Source organism: Oxyura jamaicensis, chromosome 4 (genome assembly GCF_011077185.1).
Source record: "Oxyura jamaicensis isolate SHBP4307 breed ruddy duck chromosome 4, BPBGC_Ojam_1.0, whole genome shotgun sequence".
Taxonomy (NCBI): domain Eukaryota; kingdom Metazoa; phylum Chordata; class Aves; order Anseriformes; family Anatidae; genus Oxyura; species Oxyura jamaicensis.
In genome coordinates, this window is record NC_048896.1 from 51788880 (window position 1) to 51808277 (window position 19398).

Consider the following 19398-nt stretch of genomic DNA (forward strand, 5'->3'; position numbering starts at 1 on the left):
TTGTTAAATCTTTCAGTTTGACACAAAGTACTCAAGTAAAATACTTATCTCCCTATAACTGCAGGCCAATTTTACCCTATGTTTGCGTGAGCCCTGTGACAGATTATAAAAGTGCAGCATGTAGCTCTATTTTAACACCTCAGGCTGTCACAAATGTACATCAATCAATATATCTACACTGAAGTGCTCAAAGCAGCTACAGAACATTATTATTTCTGACCATATGAAAAATATACCTCAAGACTTTAAATTGAAAAATTGAGATTAAAAAAAGCAATTTACCTTTACCTGGAAATGGTCCTGCCTCAACAACTCCCTCTTTGGTGCTGTCAAAGCCATGAGATGTTATTTTGGTTTCAGAGAGTCCAAGTCCAACTGGTAATGAACGTTTCAAGTCCTTAAAATATTTGAATAAAATGGAAAATTGATGTTAAAAAAAAAAAAAAAACAAAACATAAAAAAGTGACTCCAAGGTATTATAATGTAATCTCAGACAGACAGTTCTCTAGCCTGGAATGTCTTCTCTGGTGTCACAGCACTCTATGGTGATGCACAAATAAAACTTAAAGGAACAAGAAGCATGAAGTATAGCTTGTGTATTTATTTAAATATATTGGTGTGTTAATTCAATGTGTTTCCCTTCTGACATTTACAAGGGAAAAAAAAAAGTTAGAAAACCCACAAAGCTGTTGATGTTTAAAACTGAGGCACAACAAGAATGCCATCTCTTACAGCATCGGTTACCAGAAGCGTGGCCCACATCACCACGTTAAGGGGTCTGAAGCTGGTCCAAACAACCAGAACCACGTACTCATGCTTTCAGTTAAAAGCTGATTGGAGTGCACAATGATCTAAGACTAAGGGCAGACAACATTTTACAATAAAGAAACATGGAAGCAACTATCATAATGTTAAAGATGAAAAACTATTTCACTCCAGGCAAGAAATATCTTTAAAATTTGCAGCATCAGTTATCTCTGCAAACAGTACAAGAAGTCTCGACACAATTTGACATGGGAAAAACATCCACTTCAAGAGTTTCCCTCTGAGCACCTCCTCAGTATCACAAGTGATCCCTTCAGGGAGCAAGAAACCTACAAAGATCATCTATCCTATCTGCTTGACTGCTTCAGGGCCAACCAGAAGCTGAAGCATGTTATTGAGGGCATTGCCCAAATGCCTCTCAAACACTGACAGGCACGGGCATCAACCACCTCTCTAGGAAGTCTGTTCCAGTGTTTGGCCACCCTTGAGGTAAAGAAATGTTTCCTCATGTCCAGTCTGAACCCCCCCGATGCAGCTTTGTCCCATTCCCGTGTCCTGCCATCGGTGACCAGGGAGCAGAGACCAGCACCTCCCTCCCCACTTCCCCTGCCCAGGGAGTTGTAGAGCACAGGTAGGCCGCCTCTCAGCCTCCTGCTCTCCAGGTGAGACAACACAGGCACCCTCAGCCTGCCCCCATAGGGCATGCCTTCCAGCCCTTTCACCTGCTTTGTTGCCCTCCTCTGGAGGCTTTGAAGGACATTAACACCTTTCTTACATTGTGGAGCCTAGAGTGAATCGGGGAATCACAGAATGGTTGAGGTCAGAAGGGACCTCTGGAGGTCATCTGGACAGGTCACGCCCCTGCCAAGCAGGGTCACCTAGAGCACATTGCACTGGATCACACCCAGGAAGGTTTCGAATATACCCAGGGAAGGAGACTCTACAACCCCTCTGGGCAACCTGTTCCAGTTCTCTGTCACCCTCAAAGCTTTTCCTTGTATCTAGATGCAACTTTCTGTGATTCAGTTTGTGCCTGTTGCTTCTCAGAGTCTGGTCCCATTGCCTGACAGCCTCCCTTAAGATATTTATATATAACATATAAAATATTCCCTCTCAGCCTTCTCTCCTCCAGGCTACACAGGCCCAGCTCCCAGCCCTTCCTCATCAGAGAGATGCGCCAGTCCCCTCCCCTCATTCACAGTGAGGCCACACCGATGCTAAACATGGTGAGAGCATCACCTCTTCTGACCAGCCAGTTCATCACCCAATGTAGTGCGAACTTGCCCTGGCATTCAGGCAACTGAAGTCTTCACAGAAGACCAATGCAGGCCTACTACTGAACTATGAATTCACATTTCAAAATTCACATACCATCCTACTGCCCATTTTTGCTACCATACCCACCTCTACAAGTAGCTCCCTCCAAAGGTTTAATGTCTGCATTCCCCTTGTTCTCATTAACGTTTAAAATCCTGGATTTATGGAATCCTGGGATTATGGAATATTTACTGCTTTAAAAAAAGTCCAGGCATTCAAAGCAATTTAAACCCACTAATTCTTAAAGGTAAAAAGCTGGTGAAAAGCTACTCTGGAAACAAAAGCAAAAAGTTAAAATACACGTAGAAAAAACTAAGCATTACGAAATTGGAAAACTGGCATTTTATGGAGTCAAGTACTGTTTTACATGTCCTCTGCTTCTATACAAAGGCAAAAAAAAAAAAGAATACTATAGAAGAGCAATGGTGAAATATGCACAGAAAAGCTAAACATAGTTTTAAAATGCCACTGCCTGGACAGGCACACAAACTATTTATGATGTGTGTAATTAAAAGTATCACATACAAAATAAAACCTTTAAAATCCAATCCATGGATAATACTGCAGCCATTCAGTCCACAACCCAGAAGAGAGCTAGTGCCTAAGAATGACTCTGCCTGGAGGCTCAGAATGTCCCCATGTGGCTTTGGATCACGTCCCCAGCAATTTAGTCAGTTGTCTTTAGTTTAAGACAAACTCCTGAAAGGAGGGAAAAAGGAAAAGCTACAAACATGAATTCCAACATAATAGAAATCTTGTTTATGTGGAAAACACAGGATGCTCCTGCCATCAGAATAACTGATTCCTGTAGCTGTTCTTTCACTCATACAAACCAGCTATTTAATAATAGAATATGCTATATTTGTATATTTGAAGCATTATACCAAAAATAAAAATGGAAAAAATACGTAGTATGAACAACAGTAGTCACACACAGAACCTGATCTCACAAATAAAGCATACCACAACATCTGATACGTACTGCTTTCAGCCTTAACAACTGACTTTGTTCTGGTACTTCCATTTAAGCACTTGTAGTTAGTGATAGGATGGAAGGCTTTTGCTTAAACTTAGTGTAGCTGGCCTACAGAGTCCATGTAACTCTGAAACAAGTCAGTAAGAGATGAAAAACCAGAAAAGCTTGCAAAAGGGTAACTGGATGGCAGAGGGGACGATGCACTGATTTAACAAAAATGACATGGCATCAAACATTTTCCCCAAGGGCACCCTGGCATATTGTATAGTTTTCAAAAATATTTAAATAAGAAGCCAAAGAAATGTAGACAGCTAACCTGCTTAAGCATGTTTGAAACAGGAATCTAAGCAATCATCTGTATTTTGAGTTAAAATGCAGAACATCTATTTTGTAAATACAAAAGTTCATATCTAAACTTAAGCAACTGTATTGCTTTTATACATTCAACTTAATTCTCATTTGAAGCTTAACACAGGCTGAACAAACTACAGGTAAATAAATCTTTCAGATTGTTATAACACACCCTTCTCCAAAACAAAAAAAAATGATGTTGAGGTCAAGAAAATATATTAAGATCTACAATTATGTGAATGCATTTTTTTATATATATATACATATGTAACTACACAGACAGGCACAAACATTTATTCAATGGTATCTTTCCTTTCACTGGCAAAAAAAGCAAAGTTCAGTGTAAAGAGCTGCATTCATGCCTGTTTTTAATACCTGTACTAACCAGCTGAAATATACCTTGCTGAAAACAGACATTTATACGTGAGGAGAATTGTCATCAAAAAGTCAGTGATCATCAATCTGCCACCTGTATATTGCATATAAACATACAGGCTAATGTTCAGTGGAGACATGTTTCTGTATGCAAACTTCAGTTTTTAACGCATCATTCTTGCAAATGGTAGTGCTACTTTACATGCATAAAGAAAAAAGGCTAGCCAAAAATCTGTGATCATTCCGACAAAGTGATTTATCACTTCGATAACTTACAAGGGACAATTTAGAAACAGCCTTAAAGTAAGGGAAAGAAGACATGCACAAAACTACATGTTTAAGAGAAGCTGCGACAGTACTTGGAGATTTTTGAATGTTAAGGAAGTTATGTAAATAGCTTTTTTGTTCCCATCAACACTTCCTGTTAAAACATGGGAAATGAAGTCAGAATCTCCTACAACACTACAGTAATTATATTTTGACTCGTTATTGGTCTTCTAACTAGTGGGAATATTCTGATGAACCCAAGACCTGCTCTCAAATTTGTGATTTCCCACCTTCTTCATAATCATGTCACTAGAATTCCAGAATCACTGACACATCTCAAAAATTCAACTCTGTAACATCATCACCATAAAAAGAGATGCTTCATTCATTATTTTCAATTGTATTCTGCTTAAAAGCATAGCATTTGTTTATGAAGTTACCGTCTCGAAGTACTTAAACATTGTAACTTGACTGAGACCCAGGACTAGAGGTGTAAGAACTACAATTTTGAATATTCCCATGAAGTGAAAAGGTCAATTACAATCTCAGCCATTTAGCATGATAACGGTGCAAAGAAGTCAAAGCATGAAGTACAGGTCCACAAGACAGCTGCACTAGTTTAATTTGGCCTAGTCAAATCAGTGCAAACCTACACAGTAGAGAGCATTCAAACTACATTAACCAACCTTTGGTTGCATTCCATCTTCAGTTTAAATCACTGTATTAAGCTAAAGATATTTTAGTAAGGTTAACCTTATTTAAGTGCCTCCAACAGGGGTAATCATCAGTTAATTATACAGGTCGTGTAGATGAATCAGTATGAATATGTGATGTACCAATCCTGTTGACATGGTAGATACAGCAAAGAAGTCATGCAGAATGGATGTACGTCAAGGAATTTTGGCTGAATTACAAGACTGTTTTCAGAAAGACAACTCCCATCCACGCTCCCCATTCTAATCTAAAATGAAGAGGGGAAAAATATTGAAACTCTATTGTTTCTCGTGCAGGTAGAAGTTATGGAGCAAATACAGCAAACAAGGCTGTATTGATTTCATGATTATGCCAGTCCATTATTAACGCATCACTGAGTATTATCATTTGCTACTACTACATACTCTTAAAAGATATTGGTTTAGTTGCCTTTACTAGTTTCAAGAAATCTATTTAAAAAACAACATATCACTAGCTAACTCAAGGAGTGAGTCCGTTAACAGTTGAGCAACTAAAACTAGAAGCAACATACACATGTTTTAAATGATGGATGACATTATTAAGAAAATATTCAAGTTACCTCTGTGAAAAAACTGTAACATGCCTTATTGTAAAGTTCAGTTTAAAGTTTTAAAGATGAAAGTACTCTTTAATGAGTAGTTTTAACATCTATCCAGTAAGATATCGGGCTCTGAACTTTCACTTCTTGCTCTATGTAATATGTTAGTGGAGCTCCTCATCCTGCATTTTTCTCTTCTCCTTGCCCTACTCCATGACTTAACTCTTATCTTCCATGAAATAATCTGCTAGATCCTCACTTCGGTGTAAATTCCAGCTCTCCCCTCATTTATTTTTATGCTTAATGCTTTACTCTATGGTGAAGCAGCAAATGGACTGACACTTTTTTTCTATTCCCCAACATGTTGCTCTTTACACAGAAGATCCTTTCTTCTTAGTCCATGCCTTTAGATTTACCTAATGTCATGCTAAAAATCTGCTTTTACATCAGTTTCCCTTCTACTCTCATCATTCACATCCATAATTTTCCCTCTTCAAGATTGCATGAAGCAGACCACTTGACAAACAGGCAGATTGGTCTTTGTTTCATCTCATAAAAACAGTTTTCTGCAACCGATGTGCAGAAAGAAGTTTTAAATCAATCTACAGTAATTAAAATATAATTGCCCAAATTAATGTATAGCTATGCCAGATAACGCAGCAAAATCTAAGAAATAGCAACTCAGATGTTTCAGGGAGAACTTGAGTGATGAGACTAGGGAAGTTCTGGAAAGGCAAGGACAAGAGCTTATTACTAGTATTATATACAATATTTAATAATGGTTTTGTCCCCACAGGAGTGCAAGAAGAGGCAGAAAGGAATCCATACCGAATACGAAAGAAAACAATTGGAACAAGAATTTCAGAGATGCAGACTGTTAAGAACCCAATATAGATTTGGAACAATAGTTTAAACATAAGAAGTAGCTTGCAACTGCCTGAATGCCTTTACAGACATGAACGTTTTTAAAAAATATTTTAATTATTCCTGTGCAGCTTCCACATTATGCCTTTTTCAATAAGGAGCCATATAATACACTCCTCTGCACAGTCCTCAGCTCCCCAACCCTTCAGGGACATGAAATCCACCACTATTCTAATCAAAATGATAATAGCATGGCAAGAAAATTGTGGCAAGAAAATCCCCTGTAAAAATCCCCTTTAAGTCAGGGATAAGTGAAATAAACCAGTGAAAAATAACCAACAAGGTTTCTTGTACAAAGTAGTAAGAAAAATGTGTTCCTTAGTAATTGCTGAAGTCCTCTATGATTAGCATAGACTAACAAACATCCAAACATTGGCAAACTCTTCTAAACATCAAGTCTTTAAAGCATAACTGAGTTTCAACAGAGCTTGGAGAGCTGAAAGCACTGCATCAAGGTTTCCTGTAATAAGGCGACATTAGACGTTTCATCCAATGATGATTGAAGCTACAGGCTTTATTAGTTAAAAAAATTCCATCTACCATACAGACAGGACAAAACTTGTCAAAATTCCTTAGGCATCTCTTATTATTACAAATGAGAGAATGAGTATATACCAGCATATTTCTGAATGAAACTTTACAGCTAAGCAAACACCTAAGTTACCTCATAAATATTCTTTTGATTCTTTTTTCTTAAGCATAGAAAACCAACAATTTATTGAAGATCCATCAAGCAGTGCTATAGCCTATTTCCACAAGGCTGGAGCCAATATGCTTCTTCCTACAATTAGGTTATGGCAATCTATTGTCTGATGTTCTGTACAGCTAAATGTGTTTTCCTTCAAAGAATGAGCAATGCTGCTTGCCACTTCCAGGTAAATACATTTGTACAATATTGTCTTGCAAAATGATATACCTGCCACGCTTGAGTACATACAAACACATTTGGTGAAAAATTTCATGTCTATGCAACTTATGGATGAGGTCTGATAACAGTGCTATGGCTGCAAGTCTAGGGCAAAGCTTAGTTTTGTAACTAAAGAACCCTGAAAAGTGCATCGTATAACTACATATTTACTCAGTCTAACAAAACCATAAAATCAAAGCTGCTGAAGTACTTGTGGCAAAATAACAGTAGAAGAGCTAATAAAAACACAGGATAAGTCACATTTTTTTCCATTTACATCTGAATTGTACAACGTCTAGATGAACAGCTCCCTGATTACAGCAAGATAAAAAAAAAGAAACTAAAATAACCTTATTCCCCAGCCATCCAACAAGCTGTAATTGAAACACAGATTGGAGTTTGATTGGACTAAACTCCACTGTGGTCAAAAATTCTTACTGAGCACTGCGGTAACAGTGCAACTTCAGAAAGGAGCAACAAGCCATTACTTAAGTGCCCTCCTAAAAACCACTGCTTAGCTTGTCATTTCCATAAGTTGATAGGAAAAAAGACCCCTGAAAATTTGGCACGTAAGTTCTGTGGTGCAATGTGTATCGCTTTAGGTTAAAACAAAAAATTACTGAAAACATTGGCACGAAAAAAAAGAAAAAGAGGAGAGCATTAAGCATTAGAAATAACAAACACAAAGATGAATAGAAGCTTAATATTAGAATTTGAGACTAACAGATTAGTAAACAGATCTAGATGTTAATTCCAAGAAGACTGTTTTCTTTCTTTTGTTTATAAGCAGCCCAGGTTATCACATATTCTGAGTTTAGGTCACACGTACAGGTCTTAACCTGTACAAGACAGTTCAAAAAATTCATCTTCACTGATCCCAGAATAATTCTTGTGAAAGAAATTACAGCAGTAAATACAATTAAGTTTGCAAAGTATAAATTTTCTGCAACTTATCGAAGTATTTGACCCATTTTGGGGTTTAGTGGAAGTTTTAAAACAGAGTAAACTTCAAGCCACAAAAGCATGTAGCATGCCAGCAAAAACCTACCTCAAGTTTTATATTTGGCCACAGACAAATACTTACTTAACATCTCAATTTTCCACAGAACATGGTAGTTATACTTTGAATAAACAAGGGCTCTGACCGAGTCACTAAGTGCAATTTCCATTTACTGTAACTACTGAAAAAGCAATGAACACACTAGAGTGAAGAAGCAATTCTTAGGCAAAAGGAAAGATACCTCTGGAACAGCAGTCAAGTCACAGCAGCATCAAGGTCATCAGCCTTAAAAATAGTAAACCTGCTTCTCTATTTCTAGGTGAAACCAGATTTACTGTCACTTAAATGTAGATTTCAGTTGACCCATTTAGACATTAGCATATCTTTATCAAAACTTAAGATGATGTGTAATGAAGTAAAGTTAAAACTAGAATTTACATTATGTTACTGGTAGATTTTGGTTGAGCAACAAATCTTAGGAATCACATGCCATCCTTTACTGCCATACATTTGGGGGGTAGGGGAGAGGGGTGGTTTGGAAAACAACCCCAAAAACCAAAAAACAGAGCTCATTCAGCAGAAGTAGAAAAAAAAATAGTACCAAGTGCAGTATAATTAATATGGAGCTCCAACACGGATGTAATAATATTTCATGAAGTTTTATACCTTTTGAAGTCATGCTCATTATACAACTACACCACAATTGAAGTCAAATGGATGTTGTTTTAAGGATTTTTTTAATTATCTTAGACTTTGTTGTATGTATATTTTATCTCCAATAAAAAATTAATAATTGTAATATATAACCATATATTACACTATTAATATTTAGAAAATTTTCCACTACTAATAAACCTTTTATAGAAAAAAATATTGCAATATGCAGTATCTGCTTCATGGTTTGTCTATGACATTATCACTTACTAGCTTCAGAAGACCTTCACAAATTAAAGCTAAAACCAGACTAAAGTCAAAATTATGCCTATGCTTATTTCACCAATAATCAGGAAGTATATTCATGGTGTATTTGTAATTTGTTTTTAAACTTGCAGAATTGTTTCCTACCCCCCATAATCAGCATTTTAATAGGACAGAAAACATCGATGTTCAGCTCTGTTATTTCTTTTAGAAATAATTCTGCATTACAAGTCATCATGGAACTGTCAAAGCTTAGAGACTTCCTTAAATTTTAAATCTTGTCAGATATCAAATAGGTGTGAATAATTAGCTCATTTTCATAACTCCAAATGTAAAACAGAGTAAAGAAAACCAATCCCAAATTCCATAAACTGTACCATAGTACCCTCTGCTGGACAGTCAAAGACAAGAAGAAATGATAATAAAGTAAAGAAAGGATAAAAAAAAAAAAAAAAAAAGAACCACATACAGATTGTTATGGAAGTATAGCTTCTTTTCAAGATGCTACAAATGTAATGCATTCTGATACAGCTCATACAGCAATACAGTAGTAATCTTTTAGCTCCAACACAAGAAAAGTTACTTCTTCCATGTTTACAGTTTCAAATCAGAACACGACCATCTTTACTTTCAGGCAAATTAGAAGTAGCTTGTCTTGGACTACTTTATACTTTTTCATGTATATTAGTTTAGGACTTGGTTGCCTGAATTCACAGGAGCTGGTAAGCCTCATATTTTAAAAGTGCTTATCTTCCTGTTTAAAATTTATCCTGGATAAAGTTGTGCGATTAAAAATCAGGTTCCTCAAGGCTAGAGTCAATAATATTGAAGTGTTTACATGCGATTGTGCATTACAGAGCACCAGATTTCACACTGAGAAAATACTACTATTGCTAATACACCCTTTTATATACAAAAAAGGCTATTGCAATGTATAATCTCTGCTTCTTACCCCCCCCCAGTCAACTTTAACAATTATTTTACCAAAATATTTTCCTTTTGTTCTGTCAGGCAATTCCCGTAAATCAATCCCCTAGTTTGTTTAGAACTCGGTTAAATAGAAAGAAAGAGTGTAAGTAATATAAGTACCCCAAGAAACTTTTTTTTTCTTCTTAAAATAAGAGAAAATAAAACCCTTACATCAAGAGTTGTAATCAGAGACCTACAGCTTACATAAACTCTATCATCTTTATGTTTCCAAGCTTATTGTCACCATATACTGTACAGTATATGTACATCACATATACCACACATATATACTCATTAAATGAATTTAAAACTGCAGCTTGACTTAATTATTACAATCAGTAAGGTATAGAAAACTACTTAAACAATTTTAGCAAGAGCCAACTGCAGTCAGCTAGAGAATTTAATGAAACTTAGGGTAAAATTTGAGATCAATCAGAAAACAAGCTTGTATAGCGTGATTTTGTACCCTTAAGCTGAGTTTCCTCGCTATTCTTGCGAACAAGATTCACATATTTAACAATCTAAACTTACAAAAGCTTTACAAAGCTATCTTGACTGAAGTCCTCTGTGTGTTGCATTGTAACTTCAGCATTTCTGGTAACGGTACATTGTTAGACACCAAAGACAATTCTTACCCTATTAAAGCTGTGCTCATGAGAATCTTCCAGCTGTCCATTGCTAGTCACAGGAATTTCTGCTGCTGAATTTTTGGGAGACTCTTGAGCCATTGCACCTCCCTGTTGTACAAGAAACAGGTTAGTATTTGTCTTAAATTTACAACAAGTGATCTATATTAAGATATTTGGTGTTTTAAGTCTTCTAATAGCCGATTTTATTTCAACTCCTTTTTGGTAACGTTCTGATATACTTGGTCTGCAAAGATTCATTTCATCACATACCCACACACATTAATAAGCTAGCACATCTCAGAAGTAACTAAAAGCTTCAAGATCGCAGAAAAGAAACAATCAAAGTTAACTCATGTATTGTGGTGCAGAGGGGTGCCAGAAAAATAAGACATGGGGCCAGGCCCAAGTTTTTTCTATACGCATACTTGATCCTTAGAGTAGTTAATGCATCTCAAACTACAACAAAGTTCAAGTTTGTTGTTTGCTGAAGAAAATTGTACTCGCTAATGAAAAATAAGAAATATAAGAGCAACAAGTTTAATCATGTATTCCCCAAAAAAGTGATGATTCCGAGCTTTAGAGCTGTTTAACTTGCTTTTTATCATAATACAGTGCCACCTTCTGACTGTATTATGACTGTTGGTATTCAACTCTGACTCAGACAACAGCAGAAAACCTAAAACAAAATGCAGAAGCAAGAACTTAAAAGCACCAGGGCAATTCAAGTTACAAAGTTAGTTTTGAGATGCTGCTGTTTTATGGACAGCAGAAGCAGTTGTGTAACCACTGCTTTCAATGAATGACCTATGGTAAAACCTAGAAGAGATTCTCAGAAGAAACAGTCACTGCATACAAGTACCTGAAAAGGAAGCAGCACCCTATCATTCTCAAAATGAAGACAGAGATGCGAAAAATTTATCAAGCCACCACTGCTCAAATGTACCCTTCCCCCCCCAAAAATAAATAAGTTAGCCCTTTCAAATAGCCAGCCTTAACTTTCCAGGATAACTTCATTAGTTAACTGAAGTGTAAACAGTACAAAAAGAATCGGAACATAACCAAGCCAGTGTTTGTTCAACTACTAATGTGAAAGTTGTCTGAAGCCTTCAAACATGCTCACGCACCATTGCCAGACTCAGAAGACAAGGCACAGCATCAACACGTATTTGAGCATGGTTTCCTTCTTCACTTAGAGCTCGGAAACCATCAAACTGAGCTGGCTGCTTTTCAGTCAGAGGCTCAGGAACAGACACAGGCCCATCAGGTTGAAGTAGCAGCAGCTGCTCCAAGAGCACATGAAGCTTTTACAGGACATCTGCATATAACAACTTACTCAGGGTCACCTGCATCATTCTTAATTGGCAACACCTTCTGTCATACCCCACTGCTAGTATTCCCCTTCTTCCTCCTATCCTCACTTGATTTACGCACAGGTTTGGGAGTTCAGCATTTAAACACCTGCTCATCATGCTCTGAGGCCTCCCAAGCTTTCTTCTAACTAGGTACTGTCTACAGGCTCTAACACACATGCTCCTCTAATTCTAAATTGATTTCAAAGCCATGTTAACATATCTTAGTCCAAAGACTGTAATTTACAGAGATTTCACCTCCTTTGGTCTTTTGAAGCATGGCTCACCATTCACACTTTATTTGGTAGCTTTAAAATCTGATTTACATTTCTGAAATTTGTAATAATCTTCTTCAATTTTGCAGCACAGAACAATACAAACAAAGCAGCAAGGAGACCTAAGTCCATCAAGTTCTGAGTAAATGTTACTTTCTACACAGATGGAGAATAAAAAGGCCAAGGGCAAGCCAGTCTATGAGAACCATATGTAAGAACTAGAGTCTTTGAATATACCCCACAAAAATTAAGCCCGAGGTGATACCCCTTCCTTTTTGAGTATCAGGACTAAGTTAGCAACACTGAATTGAAAGCTACTCTTTCAAAACTGCTTTATGAAACACTTCCCCAAAATGAGAAGCAAAACATTCAGGCACAGCTTCTGAGAAAAAAAAAAAAAATTAAAAGTTCTAAAAACATAGACAGCAGAGTTCAAAATCATGTGAGGAAAAGTCAGTGTGCTATACACTCAAGAAAAAATGACTTTACGAGACCCTACTTTACCCTATCGGCCGCTCCCGTTAGCATTCAGTGAGTGCCTTCTTTCAGCCCTAGGAAGGAACAGCTCACATTGCACGGTCACGTCAGCCTAGCAGACCAAATTCTCTGTAGAGACCAGTTTTCAACCATGGCAATTATTCACAGACATACAGTCTCATGCATACACACACATCTCTATCAATACACACATTAAAAAAACAACATTCACCATCTTCTCTGGGCAACTTATGAAATGCAGGAACTCCTAGAAGCAGCTCAGATGTTTATACGTATTCCCACTTGAGGCAAAACTCAGTGTCATGTTCAGAGAAAGCAAAAAAATGACATGCTAACTTCAGCTTCCTGACATGTCTGAACCAAAACACCGGCCTTCACTGCTGAAAGGAGGAAGTTTCACCACTCCCCTTCTCCAGTCCCTACCTCCCTGCCCCACCACACGCCTGCCGCTCACCAGACTGCACGGTGACCAGACTCCACTCACTCACCTGGCAAAAAGAGCTTTCTGCGGTTTCAGTAAGTTGAATTAGTTTACAATTAAGTCAGACAAGCACCAAAGACACTAAGTGAGTAGCATCAAAAAGGAAGTAGGATGAACTGTTAGCTTATCTCAGTCCTACAAAAAATTATAGCCTGCATTTTTAGTCAGTCAAAGCTAGCACTGCTGCCACGAACAACAAATCCTTGCCCTTTTTTCTGCCCTTCACCCCTCTTTCCCTCAACATCAGCTTTCCCTACTCCCCCACCTCTTCCCTGGCTCTGCACACGTGTATTTGCACAGCAAACAAAATCGCAGAAAGAACGTGGGTTAAAAGGAAGTGACCTATGCCCAAAAAGGGGATGGGGAATATTTCTATGCAGTCTGTTCTCCAAAACAGTTCATCATGCAGCTCCACCACTCGTACCTACAAACTAGAGGGGGTAATGATGGAATGAAGTATTGAGAATTAAGAACTGCTTTCGGCCACAGCACCAGCTTACTTCAGTAGTGCAGTATTTCAAAATGCTGACCGCAAGTGTAGGCTATTGCCAAAACCAGTGGTCACTGCTCTTTGCTTCTGAATGCAGCTTCCTGCAACTTCACTCACTGTAAGCTTACTGATCTGAGCGAAAACTAAACTATTAAATCATAACAGCATTTCTGTTAAAACAGGGAGGATAACTGAACATTGCGCCCCTTCCGCAAGGGCAGCCCACAGCTCATTTAAATTGAGTATATAATGAGAAGGCATCCTCAGAAGAAAATCTATCACGTGCAGCAAGAATGAAGAAGTAAATCTGACAAAGTTCCTGAATTTGTATTGATGAATAAATGAAATAAACAGTACAGAAAACAAGTATTGTCCTTTTTCACTCTAGAGCAGTCAAGGAAACATTTACTCTGAATGGCTAGCTACTAGTGGGAACCTTAAGAATTCCTTCATACCTTTAAGATCAGATATATGGAGATGCAAGCTGTGGCTACTCCCAAGAAAACAACACAAAAATAAACCTAATCCCAAAAGCCAATAAAAAAGACAGATGTACCCTGCCTTCTTATAGTCAGGTTGAACAAAAAGTGCTACCTTTCAAGTACCAATGCTTTCTTCCTGCTGTACTTCCACACCTGACTCTACCGTGCCCAGATCTACTCAGCTCTCAAAGCAAACACCCAGCACAAGACTACTAGTTCAAGTACTCATTTCTCATGAACTAACTGGGTTGTTCTTAAGTGTCCCAAAACCAAACCCACCCAACTCCAGACAATATGCATAAACTCCTACCCCCAAAACAACTTCCCTGTGCTATGTGAATCATCCTTTTTGTCAGTCTGAAACCTTGCTGGGATTGGCTGATCTTACACAAATAAGGCTATCACCCAATCACCTCAGAGTCAGACTGCACCTCTTCTCCAGCTGGGTGAAATTCATCAAGTGTTGTGGATTCATTCCTGGGTTCTGACATACCTGAAAACAAAATAGGTTTGGCATGCATTAATTGGTGTGAAAGGACGTTGCACCTTGCAGAAGTTCAAGCAGAGTTTCAGAAAAAGATTATTTTGAAGATTCTGTTAAAGCAAAGACAAACCTCCCTGTAGTGATAAGGACCAGGATTTAGCTCTCTGAAATGAAGACTACGAATCCAGCCTAGCAGAAGCTCCCGTTGGCAAAGCAACCTTCCCTGCACAGAATGCTCAGCTTGCAACATCAAACCTGGGCAGTCAAACAAGGTTCTACAGCAACAACACAACAATTACATCCTACCACTGCAAAGAACACAATTTTGTTAAGAGATGAGGTTTATCCAGGTTATAAGAGTTTATATTGATACTAATTCACTGGAACCTAGTAAGCTGTTCAGTCTGTTATGCCTAACCAGAAATGGATGTCTTTCCTTTTTATTATTTCAACAGATGGTTAAAAAATAATAAACATCTCACCTATGGAGGCACAGACTAACACGGAACATGTGCAAGCAACTGTGATTTGAGTGATCGTGAAAGACAGACACTTTTCTTACTTAAGCTGTATTAGGCACGAAACCTAAATTGACTTCAAACAGCTGGTAAGTACAGGTGATTCTGCAATTCACCCAGGGATTTGCAAGGAGGAAACAACAGTCATTAAAAATTAAACAGACTGTCAGCACTGAGTATTATCATACCTGACTGGAGTTTGTTAGCCTTGCCCCACTGTATACAGACGCAGTCACATCGGAGATTTTAAAAAAAAGCAGTCACCACTCAAATTGTATTTCAATTTCCCACGGTATAAAACATTCTAAATAAAGCAAATAATTAATAAAGTAAGCAGCTCGCATGACAAGGGAACTAAAACAAGGACACGAAGGCTGAGAACCAGCTAGCTCATGAACCATCTAGCTCATGTTACACGGGATAACCTGCTACTTTGCAGCGTAAAAGCCAAGGCATCAAATAAGAGAATTCCTCTAGAAAGATGGCAATTCATTTAGGGCTATCACTGAGTGACATGGGGATTGCCCTTCTACCTACTAATACTAAATTCCTTTCAAACTGATTTGCAAATTATGCCTTTTTTTTTTTTTTATTAATATGAAAGACCACATAGAACAGCTGCTTCCCCACACAGCCCTCTACCAAACATCTTCATGTCTAACAGCTGCCTTCTGAGTAGATGTAAAATTTCCATTGAGAACCAGAGTAAGAGTCATTTCTTCACCCTGCTGGCTAAACAGGCAGCTGAGTTCATCTTGCAGCACACCGTTGGCTAAGACAACCTGTACCTCGGTTTCATGGATCCTGGAGTCATGTTTTTACCTTGCATACAGCCTCCTGTATCATCACAATGCTATTTAAAACTATTAACTGCTATAAGCAGCAAAACAAGAAACTCTTAATAACCTAATAAAGAGGCACATATCATTTTACAAACCCACGTAGAGATACTGTGTAAGAACAAAAATAATTAGAAAAATGTCAATGGCATTTGCTGCCCCCCCCCCCCCCAACTGCTTATATCGTGTTATTTTCGTGAAAGCAAGATGAACACTTGCACCACAGCTCTGCAGACGATGACTGTTTAGCATACCACAACATCCCTTGCCATCACCTGCAACCCTGCTGTCCAAAAGCATCGGTTTTCCAATTTCCAATTCACACCCAGGTACTTTGACCCTTTATTTTACAGGTCTTCACCAAAACTTTAATTAAACTGGATGCTTGGAGGGAAAGTCCTTTAGTATCCTACCCAAGTAGCTAGAAAGCAACCTCTATCCCACTGCTAAGGCAGGAACAAGAATTCAGACCACTTAACCATAAGACGTGCCAGACTTGGTCTCAGCAGACAGAAACACACAACGCAGCAGTCATCTGATCTGTCCGCATGGTTCCTTCTCTGACCTGCAGTTAAAACATATTCGTATCTTTCCTTTTTACCCAAATATGACCATCCAGTTGGGGAAGCAGCTGAAGGACTTAAGTATGCCCAGAACCATTCTGAACCCCTCTGATGAGCTGACAAAGTTGCAGAACCATCTGATAATCATTCCTGTGAGATTCCGGTCACATCCAAACGTTGCTACAAGTGGCATCGAGTTCCCCACCTCAACCCTGCTGCAAAAGCAGCCAAATGCTGTCTCGCAAACACTCACAGGGAAGCAGAACAGTAGGGAAAGGAAAGCTTAAAATCCCGATATTCCCACTATCTACTGTATTCCATGACTACACAGCTGAAACAGGTTTAAATTTGAAGTGTTTGCTTCAAAAATCACAAGAAAAAAAAAAAAAACCTGCTTTGCAAGAAGCAAATAATCTACTTCAAAATCCATTAACAAGCCTGTCCAAAACAACACAGAAAATAACATCCTCTCCTTCACATCAATGGAAGTTTTCCTACTGACCACCAAGAGCATTCTAAGCCAGCCATCTTCTGCCTTGGAAGGTGCCAGCCAGCAGCACCAAGCCCAAGATACAGGCACAAAAAGAGCATGAAACAAGTACTCTGAATTCCAGCAGCCACGCAGAGCCACTGGAAAACTGATGGGTGGGCGGATGGATTTTTAAAGGAAGCCTGAAGGTATTTCACCCTGTTTCCTACAGAAGTTTTACACTTTCTTTCACTGTGTTCCTGGACAGAGCTTTTGAAAACCTGCAAGGAGTTTTCAAACAACCCAACACTAGTGTCTCAGCAATTCTGCTCTCACGCGTTCCTCTCCAGGTCATTATCCAACTCAGCTCCCACCAACATATTGTTAACAAACAACTCAGATATGCTCTGCTTGGAAAGACATGCTTGATCTGTATTCTGGCATGAATTTAAGCCAGAAACCCTACCCCCATGTTTCCCACCCCACTGAATTTTCCACACACAACTACACATGACCATTTCACAGCTCAGTCTGTGCAAATACACGTGCTGGAGAAGAAGAGGGGAGACCAAACAGACTGGGATTCTCCCCTCGATGGCAGGGCCAGCTTACAAACTTATCAGATTACCCCCTCTGTAATTTCAAACTTGCTGACCATAACTAAAACCAGACCATTTTTAGAGCCCTGGAGATTTACACATCTTGTCTTCAGCTAGCAAAGTAAACAAAACCTTAGAAACAGCATACTAATGTCCTTCAGGATGAACCTTTCCTTGACACTTAAGGAATTACAGTTAGCAATGTAAGAGCCTACTTATGGGCTACCTGCAAACAAGAACTAAACATGTTATCAAGCGTAAAGCCTTTTTGAATAAAGGGTTTATTCTTAACGCAGTTATTAAGCAAATGACTCCTGCGGTCTCAGAAAAGAGCACCAGGGGATTCTCAACAATTACATCTGCTTTTCTAAGCAGGATGCTCTGGCTCCTTAAGTTGTTCTATTAATTAATGAGCTGCCTTTAAGATGAAAGCATCACATCTTCTGTCCAAATAAAGCGCACTGCATTTATTGTCTTGTTACTCCACAGCATGCAGAACCAGCAGAAGTTTCTGTAACATTGCAGAAAATGCAAGTGTTGATGGAAAATAATGAATTGATGCGTATTTAGTTAGACTTACAAGTAGTAACAGCACCGCTAATTCTTGTCAAGATTTTTTTTTAGAGAATTGAGAAAGCAGTAAGCACTTTCTGCTGCAATCACACTGTAGTTTCCCCTTTATGCTCCTGCAGTTCCCTTGCAAGACCAAGCTATATGTGAAAGTTACAAGACACTGCAGAGACAAAGAGGGGGGAATAGGGCTGCAACTAGCTTACACCCCACCTCCTCCAGGTCAGCCTGCTCCTAGATGCTCTTCTCCTCTCTGGATTACCAAAGGCACATGTTCCTATTGGGGTTTCAACTTCTACCAAAACAGAAAGAACCCTCTGATGGAGACAGTACCTCAAATTCTAATTTTTCTAACCTAATGCTCTTCTGTATTATCCTTTCCGTACATTTTAATCATGAATGCACACGTACATAAACAGACAGATATAAAGGACTGACACAACCGTTTAGCTGGAGTTGCACTGATCACAAGGCACTCTCCTCCAGCCCTGCACAATCACAGAATCACCTACGTTGGAAGGGACCTCCAAGATCACCGAGTCCAACCTCTGACCTAACACTAACAGTCCCCACTAAACCATATCCCTAAGCTCTACATCTAAATGTCTTTTAAAGACCTCCCGGGATGGTGACTCAACCACTCCCCTGGGCAGCCTATTCCAGTGCCTAACAACCCTTTCGGTAAAGAAGTTCTTCCTAATATCCAACCTAAACCTCCCCTGGCGCAACTTTAGCCCATTCCCCCTCATTCTGTCACCAGGGGAGAACAGAACAACCCCCAGCCCAGGCTGCCCACAGCCCCATCCAGCCTGGCCTTGCGCACCCCCAGGGATGGGGCACCCACAGCTTCTCTGGGCAGCCTGTGACAGGGCCTCCCCACCGCAGCGCCCCCCCGCCGCCACACCGCGCAGCCTCTCCCCACCGGCCGGTTCCCACAAACAGCCCCGTCCCCGGGGCCCGGCCCCGTCCCTCACCTGGCGGCGGGGCGGGGGACGGGGGGGGGGGGCTGGGGGCGCCAGGCCCCGCTCTCGCTTCTCTCCCTCCTCCTCTTCCTCCGCCACCACCGGCAGCCGGAAGCGCCTGGCCGGAAGGACGGCGGGCGGCGACCCG

The 19398-nt window shown here is 39.3% G+C and overlaps 1 protein-coding gene across 9 annotated transcripts in view; it reads right to left on the minus strand.

The window, feature by feature from the left end:
• ARFIP1 (ADP ribosylation factor interacting protein 1) overlaps positions 1-19398 on the minus strand; it is a 43026-nt gene extending 23628 nt beyond the window's left edge. For 3 of the 9 annotated variants that reach the window (XM_035325049.1, XM_035325045.1, XM_035325042.1), the window contains exons 1-4: positions 19263-19280; positions 14660-14739; positions 10678-10779; positions 289-397 (exon numbers count right to left, since the gene is read on the minus strand). In XM_035325049.1, coding sequence (XP_035180940.1) covers positions 289-397; positions 10678-10779; positions 14660-14737 — 289 coding nt within the window. In that variant the 5' untranslated portion in view covers positions 14738-14739; positions 19263-19280. Of the gene's footprint in view, positions 1-282; positions 398-10677; positions 10780-14568; positions 14740-19262 lie in introns of those variants that run through there. The other 6 variants (XM_035325048.1, XM_035325044.1, XM_035325041.1 and 3 more) reach the window with 4 other exon arrangements.